At 37.8% G+C, this 19,913-nt stretch overlaps 2 protein-coding genes across 3 annotated transcripts; both read right to left on the bottom strand.

The window, feature by feature from the left end:
* Nucleotides 1–208: 208 nt before the first annotated feature.
* On the bottom strand, nucleotides 209–3,202 carry LOC132102004 (protein FAM219B-like). Of its 2 annotated transcripts, none has more exons than XM_059507216.1 (6): nucleotides 3,015–3,202; nucleotides 2,649–2,724; nucleotides 2,498–2,573; nucleotides 1,757–1,813; nucleotides 1,617–1,659; nucleotides 209–530 (listed from the first exon to the last, which is right to left on the bottom strand). In XM_059507216.1, exons 1-6 carry the CDS (start codon nucleotides 3,057–3,059, stop codon nucleotides 393–395), a joined length of 435 nt encoding a protein of 144 aa, XP_059363199.1. In that variant the 5' UTR covers nucleotides 3,060–3,202; the 3' UTR covers nucleotides 209–392. The 2 variants fall into 2 exon arrangements, with proteins under 2 accessions (XP_059363199.1, XP_059363200.1); XM_059507217.1 differs by having other exon boundaries at nucleotides 2,944–3,066.
* Nucleotides 3,203–4,271: 1,069 nt separating this feature from the next.
* LOC132102003 (cytochrome c oxidase subunit 5A, mitochondrial) lies at nucleotides 4,272–13,792 on the bottom strand. Its single transcript, XM_059507214.1, has 5 exons — nucleotides 13,637–13,792; nucleotides 13,031–13,147; nucleotides 5,369–5,490; nucleotides 4,586–4,735; nucleotides 4,272–4,390 (listed from the first exon to the last, which is right to left on the bottom strand). The coding sequence occupies exons 1-4, from the start codon at nucleotides 13,698–13,700 to the stop codon at nucleotides 4,622–4,624; spliced, it is 417 nt and encodes a 138-aa protein (XP_059363197.1). The 5' UTR covers nucleotides 13,701–13,792; the 3' UTR covers nucleotides 4,272–4,390; nucleotides 4,586–4,621.
* Nucleotides 13,793–19,913: the final 6,121 nt, after the last annotated feature.

Raw genomic sequence — 19,913 nt, 5'->3', positions numbered from 1 at the left:
TAAACTTTCTCAGTTTAAACATTTGCTATGTTATCTATGTTCTATTGTGAATAAAATATTGGCTCATGTGATTTGAAAGTCTTTTAGTTTTCATTTTATTAAAATTTAAAAAACGTCCCAACTTTTCCGGAATTCGGGTTGTACCTCACTTTCAAATATAACTACTGGTTGATTTATCTTGATTTTGAGGAGATGTAGGGTGTTTTCAGGAGATGCAGACAGCAGCAGAGATGGGAGTAAATCATGGCTCTGATTCACACGCAGCTCAAAACCAAAGTGTTTGGGAGTTTGGTCACGAAGTGCAATTCTAGTAACGAGACTGAGCTTAAACCACGACAGAGAAGACCAGTCTGTGCTCCTAAAAACTCTGTAAGAGCTCCATTCACAGAGCATCACTGCACACAGCAGCAGCAGCCGCAGACGGACGAGCTCAGGGCTTTCGGAGGAATCAGGTCCAGATCCTCGTCATCAGGGATTTCATCCAGGTGATATCCATCCTTCAACAGCTGCCTGCTCAGGTCTGGATGCACCTGGCCAGAAATGTGACTGAATAACCCTTTAAACCCTTATAACAGTCAGAAAAACTTAGTTTTTTAGGAGTTTATGACTCATACAGTTGAGTTCAAAAGTTTTCAACCCCCTTTCAGAATATGCAAAATGGTAATTATTTGACCAAAATAAGGGATCATACAAAATTCATGTTATTGTGTATTTAGTACTGGCCTGAATAAGATATTTCACATAGACGATGTTTACATATAGTCCACAAGAAAAAATAAAACTGTTCTTAAGAAAAATCCTTCGGCTCCCACCATTTCTGTGGTTTTCCAGCATTTTTGTGTATTTGAACCCTTTCCAACAGTGACTGTATGATTCTGAGATCCATCCTTTCACACCGAGGGACTCATATGCAACTCTTTCTGATGCTCCAGAAGGAAAAACCATGCATTGAGACCTTTTGAATCTGAAGATCAGGGTACATTTGACTTATTTTGTCTTCTGGGAGACATGCATTCATCCTCTGTAGCCTCTGAAGGGCAGTACTTATTGAGAAAAATATGACGTTTAGGCAAAATAAGAGAAATGTACACATCTTCATTCCGTTCAAATGTTTTCACACCCCGGCTCTTAATGCATGGTTTTTCCTTCTGGAGCATCAGTGAGCGTTTGAAACTTCTGTAACAGCGGCATACAAGTAAATAATTTTAAAATAAATGCATATTATAACAGAATGAAAGTGCTTTTTTGACCTTGCATGCATGTCAACCTGTTGTTGGGGGACTCAAAATATGAACCTTTCATAACCCATATTAGCCTACTTTAAGTAGTTTTTTTTTTTTAAGTTTGCATTTTGAGTGCTTCTCCATCCTCGTACTTTTGTTTTTAGTTCAAAGGAGTTGAATTAAGGGGAAGATTTCGGTTTTATATTTATTTTTGTCAGTCAGTTAAGGGGTTAGTTACAAAAATTGTTTTGTTCTTTGATTTTGCAGACACTTCGGTTTTTAATTTCATATTCTTTTTCTCACAATACGTTAGTAGTACCTTTCAGTGTCATCTTTGACAGTTGTCTCACTTAAATGTTAGATTATCAAGCACATGAACAGACATGAACTCACCTCTGCTGAGGAATATCCAGAAGAACAGTCCAACTCCACGTCACTGATGAAATCAAACACCAGACAATCAGCACACACCTCTGTCTCTAATCAAAAAGATTCAAACAGAAGACGTTTCTTCTCTGGATTGAGTATCGCACCTGTCTGAATCCTCTCCTGTCTGACTCAGAGCAGCGTAGCCCTTCTTGAACTTCACACTGTGGAGAGAAGCAGAAGAGAAGAAGAGTTCAGCTGCACATCTGAAGCAATAAAAGAAGAGAAATAAAAGCATGTTTGATGTGAAACACACCTGCAGACTCACTTTAATCATCAATACACACTTTACTGTAGCAGAGAAACACTGTTACACTCGTCTGATATAAATTCATCTGTGCATTCATATCCAGCACAGTATTTTATTAGCGATTTTCACTGTGATTTTCTGATTTGATTTAAAATGTTAAATGTTTAGTAATTTTGTTGCAGATTATTATAGTTATTTACCTAAAATAAGTCAAGTCACTTTTATTTATATAGCACCAAAAAAAAAAAACTAAAGCTAGTTGCTAAAGCAACATTTCTCATTTAGATTTAGTTTAACTTGATTTACGAAACTAACAAAAACGGAAAAAAGTACTTATTCAATGAAAACACCTTCCAAACACCTGAAATTAGTTTTATTTCAAGTAATTACTTTTTTTATGGTTTTATATTTTAAGTGCATGAACACAACCACACGGAGTTTAATCAGTGCATCTGTAAATTACATCAACATCAGATGCACTGATTTAAAAAAACAATGCATCTACAGAATGCGATGCAAGTCGCTTTAAATAAAAGCATCTGCCAAATGCATACATGTAAAGATGTGAGTATTAGTGCAAGTGTGCTGTCGGACTCACGTCTTTGGTTTGTGTCGTGTCTGATGAAGCAGTCCTCTCTTCTGAAGAGCTCTTCTGGCTGTGTCTCTGTGCTTCTCTGCAAACACACTTTCGATTACAACACAAGCAGCTGAAGACATGAGTTTAGATTGATCCGAGCTCTCATACTTACGGAAAGCAGGAGCTTTGGACATGATATACGGCCCTCTCTTCTCCACCGCTGGTGTTTGCTCACTGTTCTCAGCTCTCTAATGATTAAACATGTCACTTCAACTGATTTCATTCATCAACATCGAGAGACGAGCAACAAACAAAGGACGATTTCATATTGGTAGCATATTTTTCTCACAACAATTGCATTCTTAACATGGTATACCGTCACACACAGCATGTATTAGTATTGTATTTTATATTCTGCGCATAAACAAAATATAAAATCTCTTTATTACCCTAAATAGCATGCATACTTGTTGGTGCATATTAGAAAGCCAACAGTGGTTTAGTAACACAACAGACGATCAGACGGAGATAAAACCACCTTCATCGCCGCCGAAGACTCTCGGCTCTCCGTCGTGTCGCTCATGTCGGTGTTTCAGAGTTTAAATGACAAATCATGTCTTAAATCACACTGTCGATGCTCACGCTAATGGTTTCAAAACACTGATGTAAACAGTTTCTTCTTCGCCTGACGTCACTCGCGGCGCGCTCTGCGCTCTGCTGCCGCTCACAGGCGCTCCGGCGCCACTGCAGCCTTAAATACACCACTGACTATGTGAAGAACCAGTGTGAGAAACTACAGTATATATGTATATTATTATTAAAAATATATATATATTGAATCATTTTCTTTTGGTTTAACTCGATGTAGAGTCGATGAGGCATCAGACTCAGACTTCACTTAATAATCAGTAAGATATTCAATATACAATATATAATATTATATATAATATTTGGATAAAAGCATCTGCTAAATGAATAAATGTAAATGTAATAATAATTGCACTGTCCGTGAAGTGGACCTGACTTACATTTCACTACTGGTTATATAGTCTCTATCTTGACTACTAAAACACCCAAAACTGAAATAAAAAGCATAGACATTAAAAAAAAAAAGTACATTTACATTTTTAGTAAATTTTTTAATAATTATAATTTTTTTTTGGCATTTTTATTCATTGTTTTTTAAATATCTATATTGTTTTTATTCATTTTAATTTCCGTTTTTGCTATTTTATTACATTAAATTTATTGAAATCCCATTATTAAATCATGGGAAACTGATTTAACAAACTTAAGGGAGTTTAAGATTAAAACAAGGACAAAAATATGCCAGCTGGTTTACAAAAATCAACTTAATAAAAAAAAAAATGCTTGATTTAAGAATGTTTAGATGTATGCATATATATATATATATATATATATATATATATATATATATATATATATACACACACACGCTTATTTATTCATTTTTTTGCAGTGCATGCAACATTTAATACCATGACTTTATAAATGTAAGACTTTCTGCTTTGGTTTAAGTCACTGTTAGGCCTTTATGTGTGGAAGGGTAAATTAATACTTTTTAAACCCGGCAGAAACCCTGCAAAATGAATATTTCTAATGGTGATGGGGCTCTGTTTAGACCATTCTCTTTCTTTTAAGCGCATTTTAATGTGTCAAAAAATTGTATTTCATGGTTGCAATCATCACAAACGCAGGGATCTGTTATAATGTCTGTGTTGAGTTTGCGAAGCAGATCTCATCATCCAAACACAAGTGAAAACACTCAAACTCATTCAGTATTGCTTCGTTTATTAGGCCCTTTATTGTTTTATACAGAACGGGGTGAGTCTGACTTCCTGAATATCGTGCAGTGAGCAGAGAGCTAGAAACCCAGTGGAGTTCCCAAAATCCCTGAAACACAAGCAGAGAGATGGATCATTACATGGGCAAAACTCAATGCATTTAAAAATAAGTATTAAAGTGAGCGATGCTTAATAAACCCTTCCTACTATAAATGCATTATTACATTTAAAAGCATCTTTAAATGATATCAGATGAAAAATTCCACTTTCATGGAAGGAAACGCCACTCTGACGAGAAACCAACTTGTTTTGTCAGCTGTATTGAGGAATCCCAGCAGACTCAGACTTTATGGATGCCCAGCTCTTCTGGAGTGGAGATGCCCAGCTCCTGCAGCGTGGGTCTGAGCTCCTGGATCACATACGGATAGATCTCCTTATGAGGACCAGACTTATCCTGAGAAACATCAGAGCGTGTGTGGCATGTTAATGAAGAAACTCACAAATAATTACCATCCTGCCCAGTGGATTAGACCGTTCTGTAATTAAGCATGCACGACCTCTTCAGTGTGAACGAAGATTAGACTTCAGTAATAATACAGCAGAAACATCTCCATGCCTCTGTGATTTCACTTCTAATTACCTTTTTAATTAAAGTGACCTTATGGATTTTTGGAAATGACCTTTAATGCAGAGTGTAACGCAGCTCTAACATCCTGCAAAGTTTTAACTCTTAAAGTGCATAGTGTATAAATTTATTATCTGTCAAAAGAGAGTCATCTCAGAAGTTTACCTTGTAACTGCAAACAGTTAGGTTACATGCATGTATGTATTTTACATGTATATTAAGATCATGATAATCCATAATAACACTTCCTCCAGTGAAAAAGTGCATCTGCTGTTGTCTCTCACATCAAAATCCAGAGCTGTTTAAACGCTGCTTGATCTGTGCAGATTTCTCTCCTGATTCAGACTAGAACACTTTTTCACTGGAGGAAGTGTTATTATGGATTATAGACTCTTTTGGATGAACTACTCATTTAACACGAAAGCATACGCTCTCTTCTAGCTGAGTGTTTGTTCCTCTCACTTTGACAGCTTCTAGGATGCGGATGGCACTGGCCAGATCATTCAGTCTCCTGCAGGCACGCAGAGCAGAGTCCAGGATCTTCGGTTCTGGAACAAGGTCGTATCCAATCAGAGTGTTCATACCTGGAGAGAAATCACAAACATATTCACAAACACTTCGGTTTTCAACATTGATAATAATCAGAAATGTTTCTTGAGCAGTAAATCACCATACTAGAATGATTTCTGAAGATCATGTGACACTGAAGACTGGAGGAATGACCACAGAAATAAATGACAGTCCAAACAAAAATTATTTAGACACCAGATATATATATATATATATTTTTTTTACTATGACACTATAGCTCATTTACACGACGGCATTTTAGTGCCACTAAAAAAAAAAAAAAATCGAAGTATTTCGACTTTATTCTCAAAGGATTTCGACTTTATTCTCAAGGGATTTCGACTTTATTCTCGAAGTATTTCGACTTTATTCTCGACTTTATTCTCGAAGTATTTCGACTTTATTCTCGAAGTATTTCGACTTTATTCTCAAAGGATTTCGACTTTATTCTCGAAGTATTTCGACTTTATTCTCGAAGTATTTCGACTTTATTCTCGAAGTATTTCGACTTTATTCTCAAAGGATTTCGACTTTATTCTCAAAGGATTTCGACTTTATTCTCGAAGTATTTCGACTTTATTCTCGAAGTATTTCGACTTTATTCTCGAAGTATTTCGACTTTATTCTCGAAGTATTTCGACTTTATTCTCGAAGTATTTCGACTTTATTCTCGAAGTATTTCGACTTTATTCTCAAAGGATTTCGACTTTATTCTCAAAGGATTTCGACTTTATTCTCGAAGGATTTCGACTTTATTCTCGAAGGATTTCGACTTTATTCTCAAAGGATTTCGACTTTATTCTCAAAGGATTTCGACTTTATTCTCAAAGGATTTCGACTTTATTCTCAAAGGATTTCGACTTTATTCTCAAAGGATTTCGACTTTATTCTCAAAGGATTTCGACTTTATTCTCGACTTTATTCTCCAAGTATCTCGACTTTATTCTCCAAGTATCTCGACTTTATTCTCAAGGGATTTCGACTTTATTCTCGAAGTATTTCGACTTTATTCTCAAGGGATTTCGACTTTATTCTCAAGGGATTTCGACTTTATTCTCAAGGGATTTCGACTTTATTCTCAAGGGATTTCGACTTTATTCTCAAGGGATTTCGACTTTATTCTCAAGGGATTTCGACTTTATTCTCAAGGGATTTCGACTTTATTCTCAAGGGATTTCGACTTTATTCTCAAGGGATTTCGACTTTATTCTCAAGGGATTTCGACTTTATTCTCAAGGGATTTCGACTTTATTCTCAAGGGATTTCGACTTTATTCTCAAGGGATTTCGACTTTATTCTCAAGGGATTTCGACTTTATTCTCAAGGGATTTCGACTTTATTCTCAAGGGATTTCGACTTTATTCTCAAGGGATTTCGACTTTATTCTCAAGGGATTTCGACTTTATTCTCAAGGGATTTCGACTTTATTCTCAAGGGATTTCGACTTTATTCTCAAGGGATTTCGACTTTATTCTCAAGGGATTTCGACTTTATTCTCCAAGTATTTCGACTTTATTCTCAAGGGATTTTGACTTTATTCTCAAGGGATTTCGACTTTATTCTCCAAGTATTTCGACTTTATTCTCAAGGGATTTCGACTTTATTCTCAAGGGATTTCGACTTTATTCTCAAGGGATTTCGACTTTATTCTCAAGGGATTTCGACTTTATTCTCAAGGGATTTCGACTTTATTCTCCAAGTATTTCGACTTTATTCTCAAGGGATTTTGACTTTATTCTCAAGGGATTTCGACTTTATTCTCCAAGTATTTCGACTTTATTCTCAAGGGATTTCGACTTTATTCTCCAAGTATTTCGACTTTATTCTCAAGGGATTTTGACTTTATTCTCAAGGGATTTCGACTTTATTCTCAAGGGATTTCGACTTTATTCTCAAGGGATTTCGACTTTATTCTCCAAGTATTTCGACTTTATTCTCAAGGGATTTTGACTTTATTCTCCAAGTATTTCGACTTTATTCTCAAGGGATTTCGACTTTATTCTCCAAGTATTTCGACTTTATTCTCAAGGGATTTCGACTTTATTCTCAAAGGATTTCGACTTTATTCTCAAAGGATTTCGACTTTATTCTCAAGGGATTTCGACTTTATTCTCCAAGTATTTCGACTTTATTCTCAAGGGATTTCGACTTTATTCTCCAAGTATTTCGACTTTATTCTCAAGGGATTTCGACTTTATTCCGACTTTATTCTCAAGGGATTTCGACTTTATTCTCAAGGGATTTCGACTTTATTCTCAAAGGATTTCGACTTTATTCCGACTTTATTCTCAAGGGATTTCGACTTTATTCTCAAGGGATTTCGACTTTATTCTCAAAGGATTTCGACTTTATTCCGACTTTATTCTCAAAGGATTTCGACTTTATTCTCAAAGGATTTCGACTTTATTCTCAAGGGATTTCGACTTTATTCTCAAGGGATTTCGACTTTATTCTCAAGGGATTTCGACTTTATTCTCAAAGGATTTCGACTTTATTCTCAAAGGATTTCGACTTTATTCTCAAGGGATTTCGACTTTATTCTCAAGGGATTTCGACCTTATTCTCAAAGGATTTCGACTTTATTCTCAAAGGATTTCGACTTTATTCTCAAAGGATTTCGACTTTATTCTCAAAGGATTTCGACTTTATTCTCAAGGGATTTCGACTTTATTCTCAAGGGATTTCGACTTTATTCTCAAAGGATTTCGACTTTATTCTCAAAGGATTTCGACTTTATTCTCAAAGGATTTCGACTTTATTCTCAAAGGATTTCGACTTTATTCTGAAAGGATTTCGACTTTATTCTCAAAGGATTTCGACTTTATTCTCAAGGGATTTCGACTTTATTCTCAAAGGATTTCGACTTTATTCTCAAGGGATTTCGACTTTATTCTCGAAGTATTTCGACTTTATTCTCGAAGTATTTCGACTTTATTCTCGAAGTATTTCGAATTTATTCTCGAAGTATTTCGACTTTATTCTCGAAGTATTTCGACTTTATTCTCAAGGGATTTCGACTTTATTCTCGAAGTATTTCGACTTTATTCTCAAAGGATTTCGACTTTATTCTCAAGGGATTTCGACTTTATTCTCGAAGTATTTCGACTTTATTCTCAAAGGATTTCGACTTTATTCTCAAGGGATTTCGACTTTATTCTCAAAGGATTTCGACTTTATTCTCAAAGGATTTCGACTTTATTCTCAAGGGATTTCGACTTTATTCTCGAAGTATTTCGACTTTATTCTCGAAGTATTTCGACTTTATTCTCGAAGTATTTCGACTTTATTCTCGAAGTATTTCGACTTTATTCTCAAGGGATTTCGACTTTATTCTCAAGGGATTTCGACTTTATTCTCAAGGGATTTCAACTTTATTCTCCAAGTATTTCGACTTTATTCTCAAGGGATTTCGACTTTATTCCGACTTTATTCTCAAAGGATTTCGACTTTATTCCGACTTTATTCTCAAAGGATTTCGACTTTATTCCGACTTTATTCTCAAAGTATATCGACTTTATTCTCAAGGGATTTCGACTTTATTCTCAAGGGTAGGGCTGGGCGATATATCGAACGATATGATCATGCGCATCTAATCAGTAAAGCTGCTTCCGTGATCACCGCTAAAATCTCCATCACCTGCTTATAACTGGAGTGGCATTTAATAGACAGAGCCGTAGATCGCTGACAAGCCACGCCATATCGCGTTCATTATCGCAGATGAATCGCCTTCGATAATGAACGCGATATGGCGTGGCTTGTCAGCGATCTACGGCTCTGTCTATCAGAGGTGGGACTTTCAAGTCACAAGCAAGTCTTCAAGTTATATTCAAGTCCTCAAAGGGTTAAAGCTAAAGAGATAATTAAGTGACTAATTAAATGATGATTGTGCATTAGTGATGAACATCTGCTGTTAACAATCAACATCACTGAAGTAAAGAGAAACACAAGAACTACAACTGAATTTAGCCACAGCCTTCAAATGAAAAAAAAAAGTAAAAGAAAAAAAAACACTATGCCACCATAATTGTGGTCAAGGTTTGCTTTAAGTAGTGTCTTGACCCTTTTACTAATTCAAACCAATTTGATTCAAAACAATTGCAATATTGTTTTCGCAACAAACATGTATGCATTGCTGAGTCGAACCTTGCAGTGACAGATGACCTTATGCTTTTTCTGCTTATAACTCATGTTCACTGAACATCATGAAATTGTGTTTATCTTTGGATATTAGACTGACACTCAGCTATTACTGAACTGAAGTAAAAAAAAAAATCACAATGCTTCAATGTTGAAAGACAAAAAAGGAGACAATCAGTTCAGGTTTTTAGACAAACACACTTATCACACGATCCTCAACAGTGGTGACAATTTTTCATACTGCAGTGCATGACGGGAGTTTTTACTAAGGTTTTACCCAGCATGCAACATTTTGTTGATTGTCACCACTGTTGAGAGTCATATGCTGGTTCTTGATGTCTGTGTGTGTCTGCAGAGTATAGTTTTTCAAATTTTGTATGCACTTAGTAGATTTAAAATTCACTTAATTTTTTTTTCCATAGTGTAGTTTTACTGGGTTGATTATGCCAAACTTAATAGAGCTAATGTTAATTTGATTGTAATCTGACCACCTATCACATACAGATTAATGTCTTCTCTCTGCTTTACAGCACCTCATGCAATGCTACATAAAGAGATCTAACATGACAGTCAAGGGTCAAGAGCCCCACTAAAGCAAACACTGATCTCCATTATGGTTGCATCACTTTAACCAATAAAACATCAACATCTGATCCTCTGTAATTCTCAAGAACAGCAGGTGTTCATCATTAATGCACAATCATCACTTAATCACTTAATTATCTCATTAACTTTAACCCTTTGAGGACTTGGGATATGACTTGAAGACTTGCTTGTGACTTGAAAGTCTTCCAACTCTGGTAAAAGCTGAATGTCAGTCAACAATCCAAAGAAGACTATCTCACGATGTCCAAGTCAACATGAGTTATAAGCAGAAAAAGCATAAGGTCATCTGTCACTGCAAGGTTCGACTCAGCAATGCATACATGTTTGTTGCGAAAACAATAGGGCTGCAACTAACGATTATTTTGATAATCGATTAATCTGTCGATTATTTTTACGATTAATCGATTAATCGGTTTATGTACTTATATTTTAGTTTTTTTTCCATTTTTTCCCCAGGTAAATTATTAATAAATGGTCTTTATAATTCAGCATAGATTTAAGAGATTTTAACCATTTTGCACTGTCATATCCTAATCAAAAATATACCTGGAGTTGTTTTATTGTGTTAGTAATCCTTTGTCGAACTCTTCTGCAATCAGAACCCTGACCCATACTCAAATTTCACAAGGAGATTTCAAATAATGTTTTCACCATGGCAGTCCTTAGAGCTCCTAAAGTAGTTTAACATCCCGAACAAAGCTAATTAAGGAATCTTTCAGAACATATTTTCATGAAGAATAAGGATAAAACAGAATAAAATTGCAGTGCATTGTATTTTATTATTTACTGGGAAACAGCTTTATAGCTTTTGCTGTGAAATTGTAAACAATCCTTCAAAAAAAAGTGCCAATGGCATGAAACCTGAATGGAACTCACAATTTAAAGTAAAATCCATCAGAAGGTTGTCCAGAAAAAAAATAGGACACACACAAAAAACCTGCTGTGTGAAAAAGAGCAGTGAATACTTAGAAAAAAAAAGTGCATTTCAAATATCTACATTTATCTCTCTCATTCAGTCATAATTAGGCTGCACGACTGAATTTTGAACTGGTAAACTACAAACTGACCACAGAACATGTTTGTAAAGCTTTAAATGTTAACAGTTAAAAAGCAATGTTATCAGCTTTTACGACTAAACATTTGCAAACAATATTGTACTGGAGAATCTGCACAAATGAAAGTCTTAGGGGCCGTTCACATATCGTGCCTAAAAACGCGTGGAAAACGCTAGGCGCACCGCTTTCTCCTCCTTTCCCAAGCGCTCGGGCAGAAGTGCCCCTGAGGCGTCTGCCTTTGATAAGCAACCATGACGTGCTCTCTCCTTGAAGACGCGGAAATTTCAGCAAAGGATAAATGGATTTGCAGCTCAAAAAATCGCTTGCAGTAGCTCTGCTACTAAATTTATTTTAAAATGGAAATCCATATACAACTATGATCAGCTGTTCCTTCATCTTGACTGAGCTTTTAACGTTGTTAGGGGAAAGGATGAAGCTGATTGGTTAGTTCTTGTCACATGACCCGCGGTGCGGTTGCGGCATTCTGAAAAGTTTAAATGTTTTTAACTCGACGCGGTGCGGTGTTGGAAATAACGAACTTGAGCGCCTAAAAGACGCGATATGTGAACGTCCCCTTAAACAGTGCAGTAGTGCAGAGTTTACAGGTTACTCTTCTTTTTTAAAGGCTCAATGTAAAGTACTCCCACATCACGCTGAATGCTGCAGACATAGACATCATATGATTTCTATGGCTGCAGAGACGCTGTTCGGGAAGCACGTGACATAAAACAAGGCCAGCTATTGGCTATTCGCTACTTCTCCTGTTGTACTGGCTGAGTAAAACCTCCGGTGGCTCATTACTGCCACACTTTGGTCACCGCAGATTTGAAATATGCACGAAATGAGCCGCTTACGGCAAATAAAAGTTATTTAGCAACGAATCGATGACTAAATTAGTTGACAACTATTTTAATAATCGATTTTAATCGATTAAATCGATTCGTTGTTTCAGCTCTAGAAAACAATATTGCAATTGTTTTGACACTACCTAAAGCAAACCCTGACCACAATTATGGTGGCATAGTGTTTTTTTTTGTCATTTGAAGGCTGTGGCTAAATTCAGTTGTAGTTCTTGTGTTTCGCTTTACTTCAGTGATGTTGATTGTTAACAGCAGAAGTTCATCACTAATGTACAATCATCATTTAATTAGTCACTTAATTATCTTATTAACTTTACCCTTTGAGGACTTGGATATGACTTGAAGACTTGCTTGTGACTTGAAAGTCCCACCTCTGCTGTCTATTAAATTCCACTCCCATTATGTGATGGAGATTTTAGCGGTGATCACGGAAGCAGCTTTACTGATTAGATGCGCATGATCATATCGTTCGATATATCGTCCAGCCCTACTCAAGGGATTAAATAAAGTCAAAATTCAACTTTATTTAATCATTCGACTTTATTCTCGAAGTATTTCGACTTTATTCTCAAAGTATTTCGACTTTATTCTCAAAGTATTTCGACTTTATTCTCAAAGTACTAGCTGCGCAAATAAACGATGATAATGAACGTGGATTTGCGCAGCTAGTCAGTTAACAACGGCTCCATGAAGTAACAGCTGCTCTATGTGAAATCACACCCCTAATGGAATTTACCGCTGTTTAGAGAACCGGATTTCCGAGGTGCGCATTAATTGTCGTACGATATTTATCGCGCACCCCTACATTTGGTAATCATGGTATTTTTTTGTACATTTTAACAGATATTGACATTGAAACTTCTATTAGTATGTCCGTGTTTTTATTGTAGTGTCACCTTTGCGCAGCTCCCAGGTGTCCAGGTCAGGTTTGCTGAAGTATGTCACCCAGCGGGAGTCAAACTCCTCATCTGTCTCCACTTTAGCATGAGAGTAACATCTGACCGCCAGAGGAGCTGCAGAACAAGAGGAAACACATTCTGACTGAACACCTACTGTAACGACTGTAGGCCTATATATAACCAATCTCACAAGAGGCAAGTGTCTGATGTGGGTCATGGCTGAAGCATCCAATCACCACTTCATAAATTCTGGCTTTATTTCCAATACATTAAACCCTATTGCTACAGACCTTGCAGCCTCTTAGCACCTCCACAGAGTTTTTCCATCCGGACAGTTTTAGAAAAAAAAAAATTAAAATCCCAAGGGGAAAATCACAATTAAAAAATTACAATGGGAAACACCTACACACAGACAAACACAAGCGCACAATAATCACACAAACCCATTTAAACAACTAGTGAGCTGTCAAAAACAGCCTTTACTCTGCGACGCGATCTCAGCTAATCAATGGAAGGTCATCGACATCCTCAGACTGTCGCGCGGGTTTCTGTGATCAGATGAAGCTTCGTTGAGCTCGCTCGGTTTGGTGTGTGTTTTGGTACCTGTAAAGGCGGCTCGTGTTCGGGTCAGAGTCCCGATACCGCGCAGAACTGCCGATGAAATCATCCTACTGCCGCCTTTTTCACCGATGAACCGAAACGGAGCTACAAACAGGACACGGCGCGCACTGATGACGCAACACGCAAAGCGGGATGACGCTTGATGAAGAGGGCGGGCTTTTATTTATTTATTAATTTTTTTTAATGTTAAATGTAAAATGTTTTTATTAATTGAAAGAACATACAAAATACCAAGTAAACAAAAGAAAGAAAAATATTAATACAATTCAAGAAGTCCAAATAAAAAACATAATAAACATAATTTGCAACTATATATATATACAAATATAAAATAAACATTTTATATTTGTGTGTGTGTGTTTGAACGGAGGTCACACTGACTAAAAGGCAAAAAAAATAATAATAATAATAATTAAATAATAATAATAACTACTTCAGTAATACGGGATATTCTTGTAATTTTATATTGTTATTTTCTTATTCTGTTTTCTGAAGTGAACATGACAAAGCTGCAAATAATTTATTGCACCGGGGTTTGAATTTAAAACTCCACCTCATGAGGGATATATATTTCTTAAAGTAAAAAGGATTCTTTAGAATAATACATTTATGAAATAAAATGAAGCACAGAACTTTAGTTTGTCAAGTTAACAGAAAAATAATGACAGATATATATGACAGAAATAATTTTTGTATTGAAATTTGACATCGCGTTCTTAAATCGGTATATGAACATATATTTCCGCATTTTAGGATAAGAAAACATTTATTGCCTCAATAACTTTTACTTTAATAGACTTGTTCTTCCAGCGCTAGATGGCAGCAGAAGCGCGCGGGGGCCTCGGCGAGTGACGTCATCACGGCCCAAACCATAGTTTATGGTCCAAACTAAATACAAAACAAAAACCAGCGGCTGCAGATATGAGCAGCTCTTCTGTCAGCTACATTAGACTGCAGTATATCACCAGCGGCTGAATAACACTCACTTTATTTCTATAATTCTCATGATAGCTTAATTAAACACTTTCAAATCATGAGTGAGTGATGAATGTTAATAGGGTGTATGAATAGAATGTGTTTACATTAAATAGAGTTCTTAATCTATAGTAAAGTCCAGGACTACAGTCATAGAAACCACCAAAACAATGAATGAATGAATGAATGAATGCTTAGGGTTATTAGTTAACTAAAACTGAAATGCAAAGGACTAAAAACTGCATATTTACAAAAGATTACAAGAGCACACAACAAAATGACTATAACCTGTTACTAAAATTTTATAAAATATAATAAGATAAGATAAACAAAAACACTTTGTGCATATTAGTGTTAACTACAAATTAAACAAATGGAAGGTTTTATTTACCCTAAGCAAAATGTCTTATTTTCATTTAGTTTACTTGTAATATAATGTAAATAAATTATAAACTAAATTAAAATAACAAATAATAAAATACTATATAGATGTATTAAAAAACAACAACAACAACAACAACAAAACTAAAAAGCACAACACAATTACTAAAACATCAACTAACATCAAAATACAACAATAAAAGCACTTTTACTTTTAAGAGTGTAGGATTTCAGTGATATTAAAACATGGCACATAAGATCCAAATGAACTATTTTTGTCTTGTTCTGCTCCTGAATCTTCTTTCCTCTTTTGCTGACATCATCAATCCTCTCTTCATTCAGAGACTCTTTCAGAAGCCTGGGGCCATTATTGCACAAAGCTTTAAAACGTTCAGATCATTTTCTGTAGTGAAAACACACACACGGTCTACAACAGGTTTGTAAAGGTTCATCAAAGTATTTGAACTTGTGGGAGAAAATAAGATTCCTCAAATGCATCTTTTTCATTGTGCAGAATGATTTTAGGTCATTAGTGCTTTCAAATATTCCTACAATTATCTCCGATTTCCTCCTGTTTCCACTGTGTCCTGCCTCTCAGGCATTAATCAGAGCTTGTTTGATGTGTGTAATCCGCTAATATTGTTCAGTACGTAAACTCTGCCAGGCTTTTATTCAGCGGACATTATCGTGTCTCACAGCTTTGACTCCAGCACTGCAATTACACCCTCAACTGCTCCCATTAATTCAACATGCAGGAATCTCAGAGAGGAAAACGGCTCTCTCTGCATGAGCTGGCAGACCATCCTGATCCGGGTCCAGCTAATGTCTGGAGAAGACCAGACTGGTCTGGGAACAGCAAAGCAAGCAACTTATAACACAATATTAATGAGATGCTCTCTGCATTTAAAAAAAAAAAAAAAAAAAAAAAAAAATATATATATATATATATATATATATATATATATATAAAATTTCAATTGCAATTACAACATGAATATGTTTTGCAGGAAATGTAAAAAAAAAACGGTTTCACGATATCTTTGGATGATGTCTGTAACTCTGTAACATTCTATTTAGAATTATCCCACATGCAGCAGGAAATGTTCTCAGAATGTTCCAGCAAGGTTCTCTCAAGTCCAGCAAGAAAGTTCTCAAAATGTTATTTAATTTTTGTGTATTTCTTTTTTTTTATGTATCTACTTGTTTCAGAATGTTCAAAAGTAACGTTCCCATTGTGTTGGCGGGACTTCGTGGATCAATTGTAAGAGAAACCCACTGCATTGCTCATGTTCCATTTCTTTTACACTTACTATTATATAAAATTAAAGTGGTTTGCATAATTTCCAGACCACCCTCTTTGTGAGCATTCATGGCTTTGCCATCCTTTCATTTCCTGTGAATGCACAATCAGTCTCTGTGTTATTTTCCGACAGATCCGGTGTGTGTAGGCTGTGGTCTGTCCGGCGCGGAGAGAACGGGGCCTGCGGCGCTCCGGCACAGACTGGGAACATCAGCCTAGTAAATATTCAATTTAAAGGATTCCCAGATAAGAGTGTCTGAAAAACGGAGGCAGCGGCCATTCTTCTAGATAAGAAGCACCATCTGCAGGGAGAGAGATAGAGATCTCCTACAACAACACAGAGCCCTCGACCACAGACAGAGAGAGAGAGAGAGAGAGAGAGAGACAGAGAGAGAGACAGACAGACAGACAGAGAGAGAGAGAGAGAGACAGAGAGAGAGAGAGACAGAGAGAGAGAGAGAGAGAGAGAGAGAGAGAGACAGAGAGAGAGACAGAGAGAGACAGACAGACAGAGAGAGGACACTGACACCCTCATCCACACAATCCGGCCCAACCACATCATAAAAGCGCAACGAGAGCATTACCTGACCTATTGGACTCAAACAACACAAAAACAGAGTAAACTAGAATGCTATTTGGCCCTAAACAGAGACTACACAACTGCAGAATACCTGAGTGCAGTGAAGGACTGCACACTCAGAAGAAGAATGACGAGGTACAGACTGAGCAACCACAGCCTGACTGTGGAGACGGGCAGATACCGGCAGAGCTGGCTGCCCCGAGAGAGACGCCTCTGCCCGCACTGTGCCCAGGGGGAGGTGGAGACAGAGCAACACTTCCTCACCAGCTGTCCCAACTATGAGGACATTAGAGGGACTTTCTACATACAATTTGAAAAACTTTGCCCTAACTTTCTAAAATTGAACCACAAAACACAATTCCAACACCTATTAGGTGAAAAAAGAGAATGTATGACACTAGCGGCAAGATACATCGATGCCTGTCACAAAAAGAGAGAGTTGACGACCAATCAGTGATGCGCTCACACACACACACACACTCACACACACTCACACGCTCGTACACAAAACAAACACACAAACACTTACACACTAAATTCTAAGTTGTTCACAGAATTCTGAAATGTTCATAAACTGTTTGACTATTTTTATTTATTATTATTATTATTATTTTTATTTTTATTTTTTTTTAATTAATTGAATTATTATTATTATTTTCTGTAGTAAATGTTCAAAATCATTTTATATGTTATTTTCATGCTTTGGCAATACGAATGTATTTTTGTCATGCCAATAAAGCTTTATTGAATTGAATTGAAAATTGAGAGAGAGAGTGCGTGATGCATCTGAGAGAAGCCATGATCTGCATGAGCTCTTAGATTTTCTTCTTTGTTCGCTATTTTGAGAAAAGAAATAGACCGAAAATCTACAAAATCTAGAAGAATACCACATACAGAAGTGAAATATGTTGAAAAGAACTCTGAAAATATAGTATTTTCATTTTTAAACACAAATAATCAACGCAGAGGATCAGAAGATCAGACTTCTAGCAACAGGCCTGCTGGAAAATTGGAGGGAAAGTTTAAAACAGGAAAAGAACCACCTATCCTCAGAGGGAGAAGCAGTGAGTACAACTAAAATTGCACTGGAAACCTTTTTTTGGCTCTTTGCTTATTTTTTTTTTTCAAATATAAGGGCATAAAATTGATCTTTTTATATTTTTATAAGCTAAAAATGCTAAAAAGCTAAAGCTATGGCTAGCCCACACTCTGACATTCCTCAATGTATCAATTTAACTGAGGCAGAGAGAATCAGCCAATCAGAGCAGCAGCTGCAATCAGCCCACTGCCATATGCAAATGAGCTCCCCCCTCACCAGCATACAGTACCCCTCTGAGGTGAAATCCGACACCGCTAGGAAAACCTACAAGCAGAAACTTCTGACAAACAATCCAGAGACTCTGTTTGCAGATCTGTTCAAAACTGGAGAAGTCTGCAACCTCATTTTCTTCTCTGATCACCCCAGCGCCTGGCATAAAGCCATCATCAACCATTACCCCTCTGTAAAGAAAGAAGGCATCTGTAATGGCTGGAAAGTCAAAATCAGAGAACCGCATGACCCTGACAGCACAGTGATGACCGTGAACATCTACAAAAATGGTACAGTCATGATACAGGGGGACCTGAAAACATTCCAGGCGGACTACAAAACAATAGGTGAAATCGTGAAACATGAGAAAGCTGTACTATCTGAAAGCTGGTCATCTGAGCAGAATCCACCGATCAGCACCTCAGACCTCAGACCCACTCCTGCAGAAGCTGAGCACATCTCGCCCTCCCTGCTCAGAGCTATCCCTCTCCTACAGGAGCACTTCACCAAGCTAGAGATGGAGATGGTGCAGCTCAGAGAAACTGTGCTGAAACAGCAGCAGTCGGACACATGTGCAGCTCACAATGAACTCCAGCAGAACACCGAGCTCTTAACTCAGAGACTGTCAGCCCTCACACAGCAGACGAGGAAGCTTCAGACAGATAAGGACAGCTATCAGTGTGAGCTGACCGCCCTGAGACTCCAGCTAGAGGACAGAGAGCAGTCCACAGCAGAGATGAGGCAGCAGCTGAGAGAGATCCAGGAGGAGAGAGAGCAGCAGCGCAGCGAGATCCAGGCCCTGAGAGAGCAGCTGAGAGAGCTCCTCCTGGCCAGAGAAGAGCCAGAGCAGACCCACAGAGCTCAAACACTGTCCTCCAGCCCAGAGTCGCCGAACACAGGGAGTCAACACCCAGCCCACAGCGCAGAGAGACCCAACCCAGCCCGCTCGCAGCCGTCACAGCGCCCCCTGCCAGATTCCTCAACACAGCAGCCCTCGTCTCACAGCAGCCCAGCACCAGCCAGCACAGAGGAACCCGAAATAGCTCTACTCATCGATTCAAACGGCAAATTCATAGATGTAAAGAAACTGTTCCCCCAGCACAGAGCTGTTAAACTCTGGTGTCCCACCACTGACAAAGCCCTGGAGCTCCTGACAGAGTCCCAGCTAGGCCGGCCCAGCCACATCATCATCCACACGGGCACCAACGACCTGCGGAGCCAGCAGGACCGAGTGTCGAACTCCCTCAGAGCCGTCGTGGATAAAGCTAGAGAAACCTTCCCCAACTCCAAAATCATCCTGTCCACTTTACTTCAGAGGAAAGATTTCCACCCCAACACAATTAATAAAATAAACTCCAGAATCTCTAGACATTGTTCCCTCCTGCCCAACGTCCACTTGGCCCACCATCCAGACCTGGACACTGAATGTCTATACGACCACGTCCACCTTTATAAGAACCTGGTACATATCCTCGCAAAGAGACTCAAAGATGTCACTCTATACAGGACAAACCAGACCACCCCCAGGTGGAGCAGAACCAGCCCTAACCCAGCCAATCCATCGAGACACACTTCAGCAAACTACATCCCAGTCCACAGCTCATCTAGAGCCCCGACCGGAGCACCACCCAGAGGTCCACCGCCCGGAGCTCCAGCACCCAGACAGGACCCCTACAGACAGAGACCGCTCTACAACAGCCCCACAGCTCCAGCA

The sequence above is a fragment of the Carassius carassius genome, chromosome 23 (genome assembly GCF_963082965.1).
Source record: "Carassius carassius chromosome 23, fCarCar2.1, whole genome shotgun sequence".
Lineage (NCBI taxonomy): Eukaryota > Metazoa > Chordata > Actinopteri > Cypriniformes > Cyprinidae > Carassius > Carassius carassius.
Note: the sequence above shows the minus strand (reverse complement) of the source record. Positions and strands in the feature narration are given on the sequence as shown.

What these genes read in the sequence shown, in the direction of transcription:
- LOC132102004 (XM_059507216.1), bottom strand. Translation starts at nt 3,059, where the DNA reads ATGAGCGACACGACGGAGAGCCGAGAGTCTTCGGCGGCGATGAAG. An exon ending in ACACGACACAAACCAAAGAC is followed by an intron (nt 1,814 to 2,497) that starts GTGAGTCCGACA and finishes TTCTCTCCACAG; the next exon opens with TGTGAAGTTCAAGAAGGGCT. An exon ending in ACAGGAGAGGATTCAGACAG is followed by an intron (nt 1,660 to 1,756) that starts GTGCGATACTCA and finishes TGATTTCATCAG; the next exon opens with TGACGTGGAGTTGGACTGTT.
- LOC132102003 (XM_059507214.1), bottom strand. Translation starts at nt 13,700, where the DNA reads ATGATTTCATCGGCAGTTCTGCGCGGTATCGGGACTCTGACCCGAACA. An exon ending in AACACGAGCCGCCTTTACAG is followed by an intron (nt 13,148 to 13,636) that starts GTACCAAAACAC and finishes CTTGTTCTGCAG; the next exon opens with CTCCTCTGGCGGTCAGATGT. An exon ending in GCATCCTAGAAGCTGTCAAA is followed by an intron (nt 4,736 to 5,368) that starts GTGAGAGGAACA and finishes GATGTTTCTCAG; the next exon opens with GATAAGTCTGGTCCTCATAA.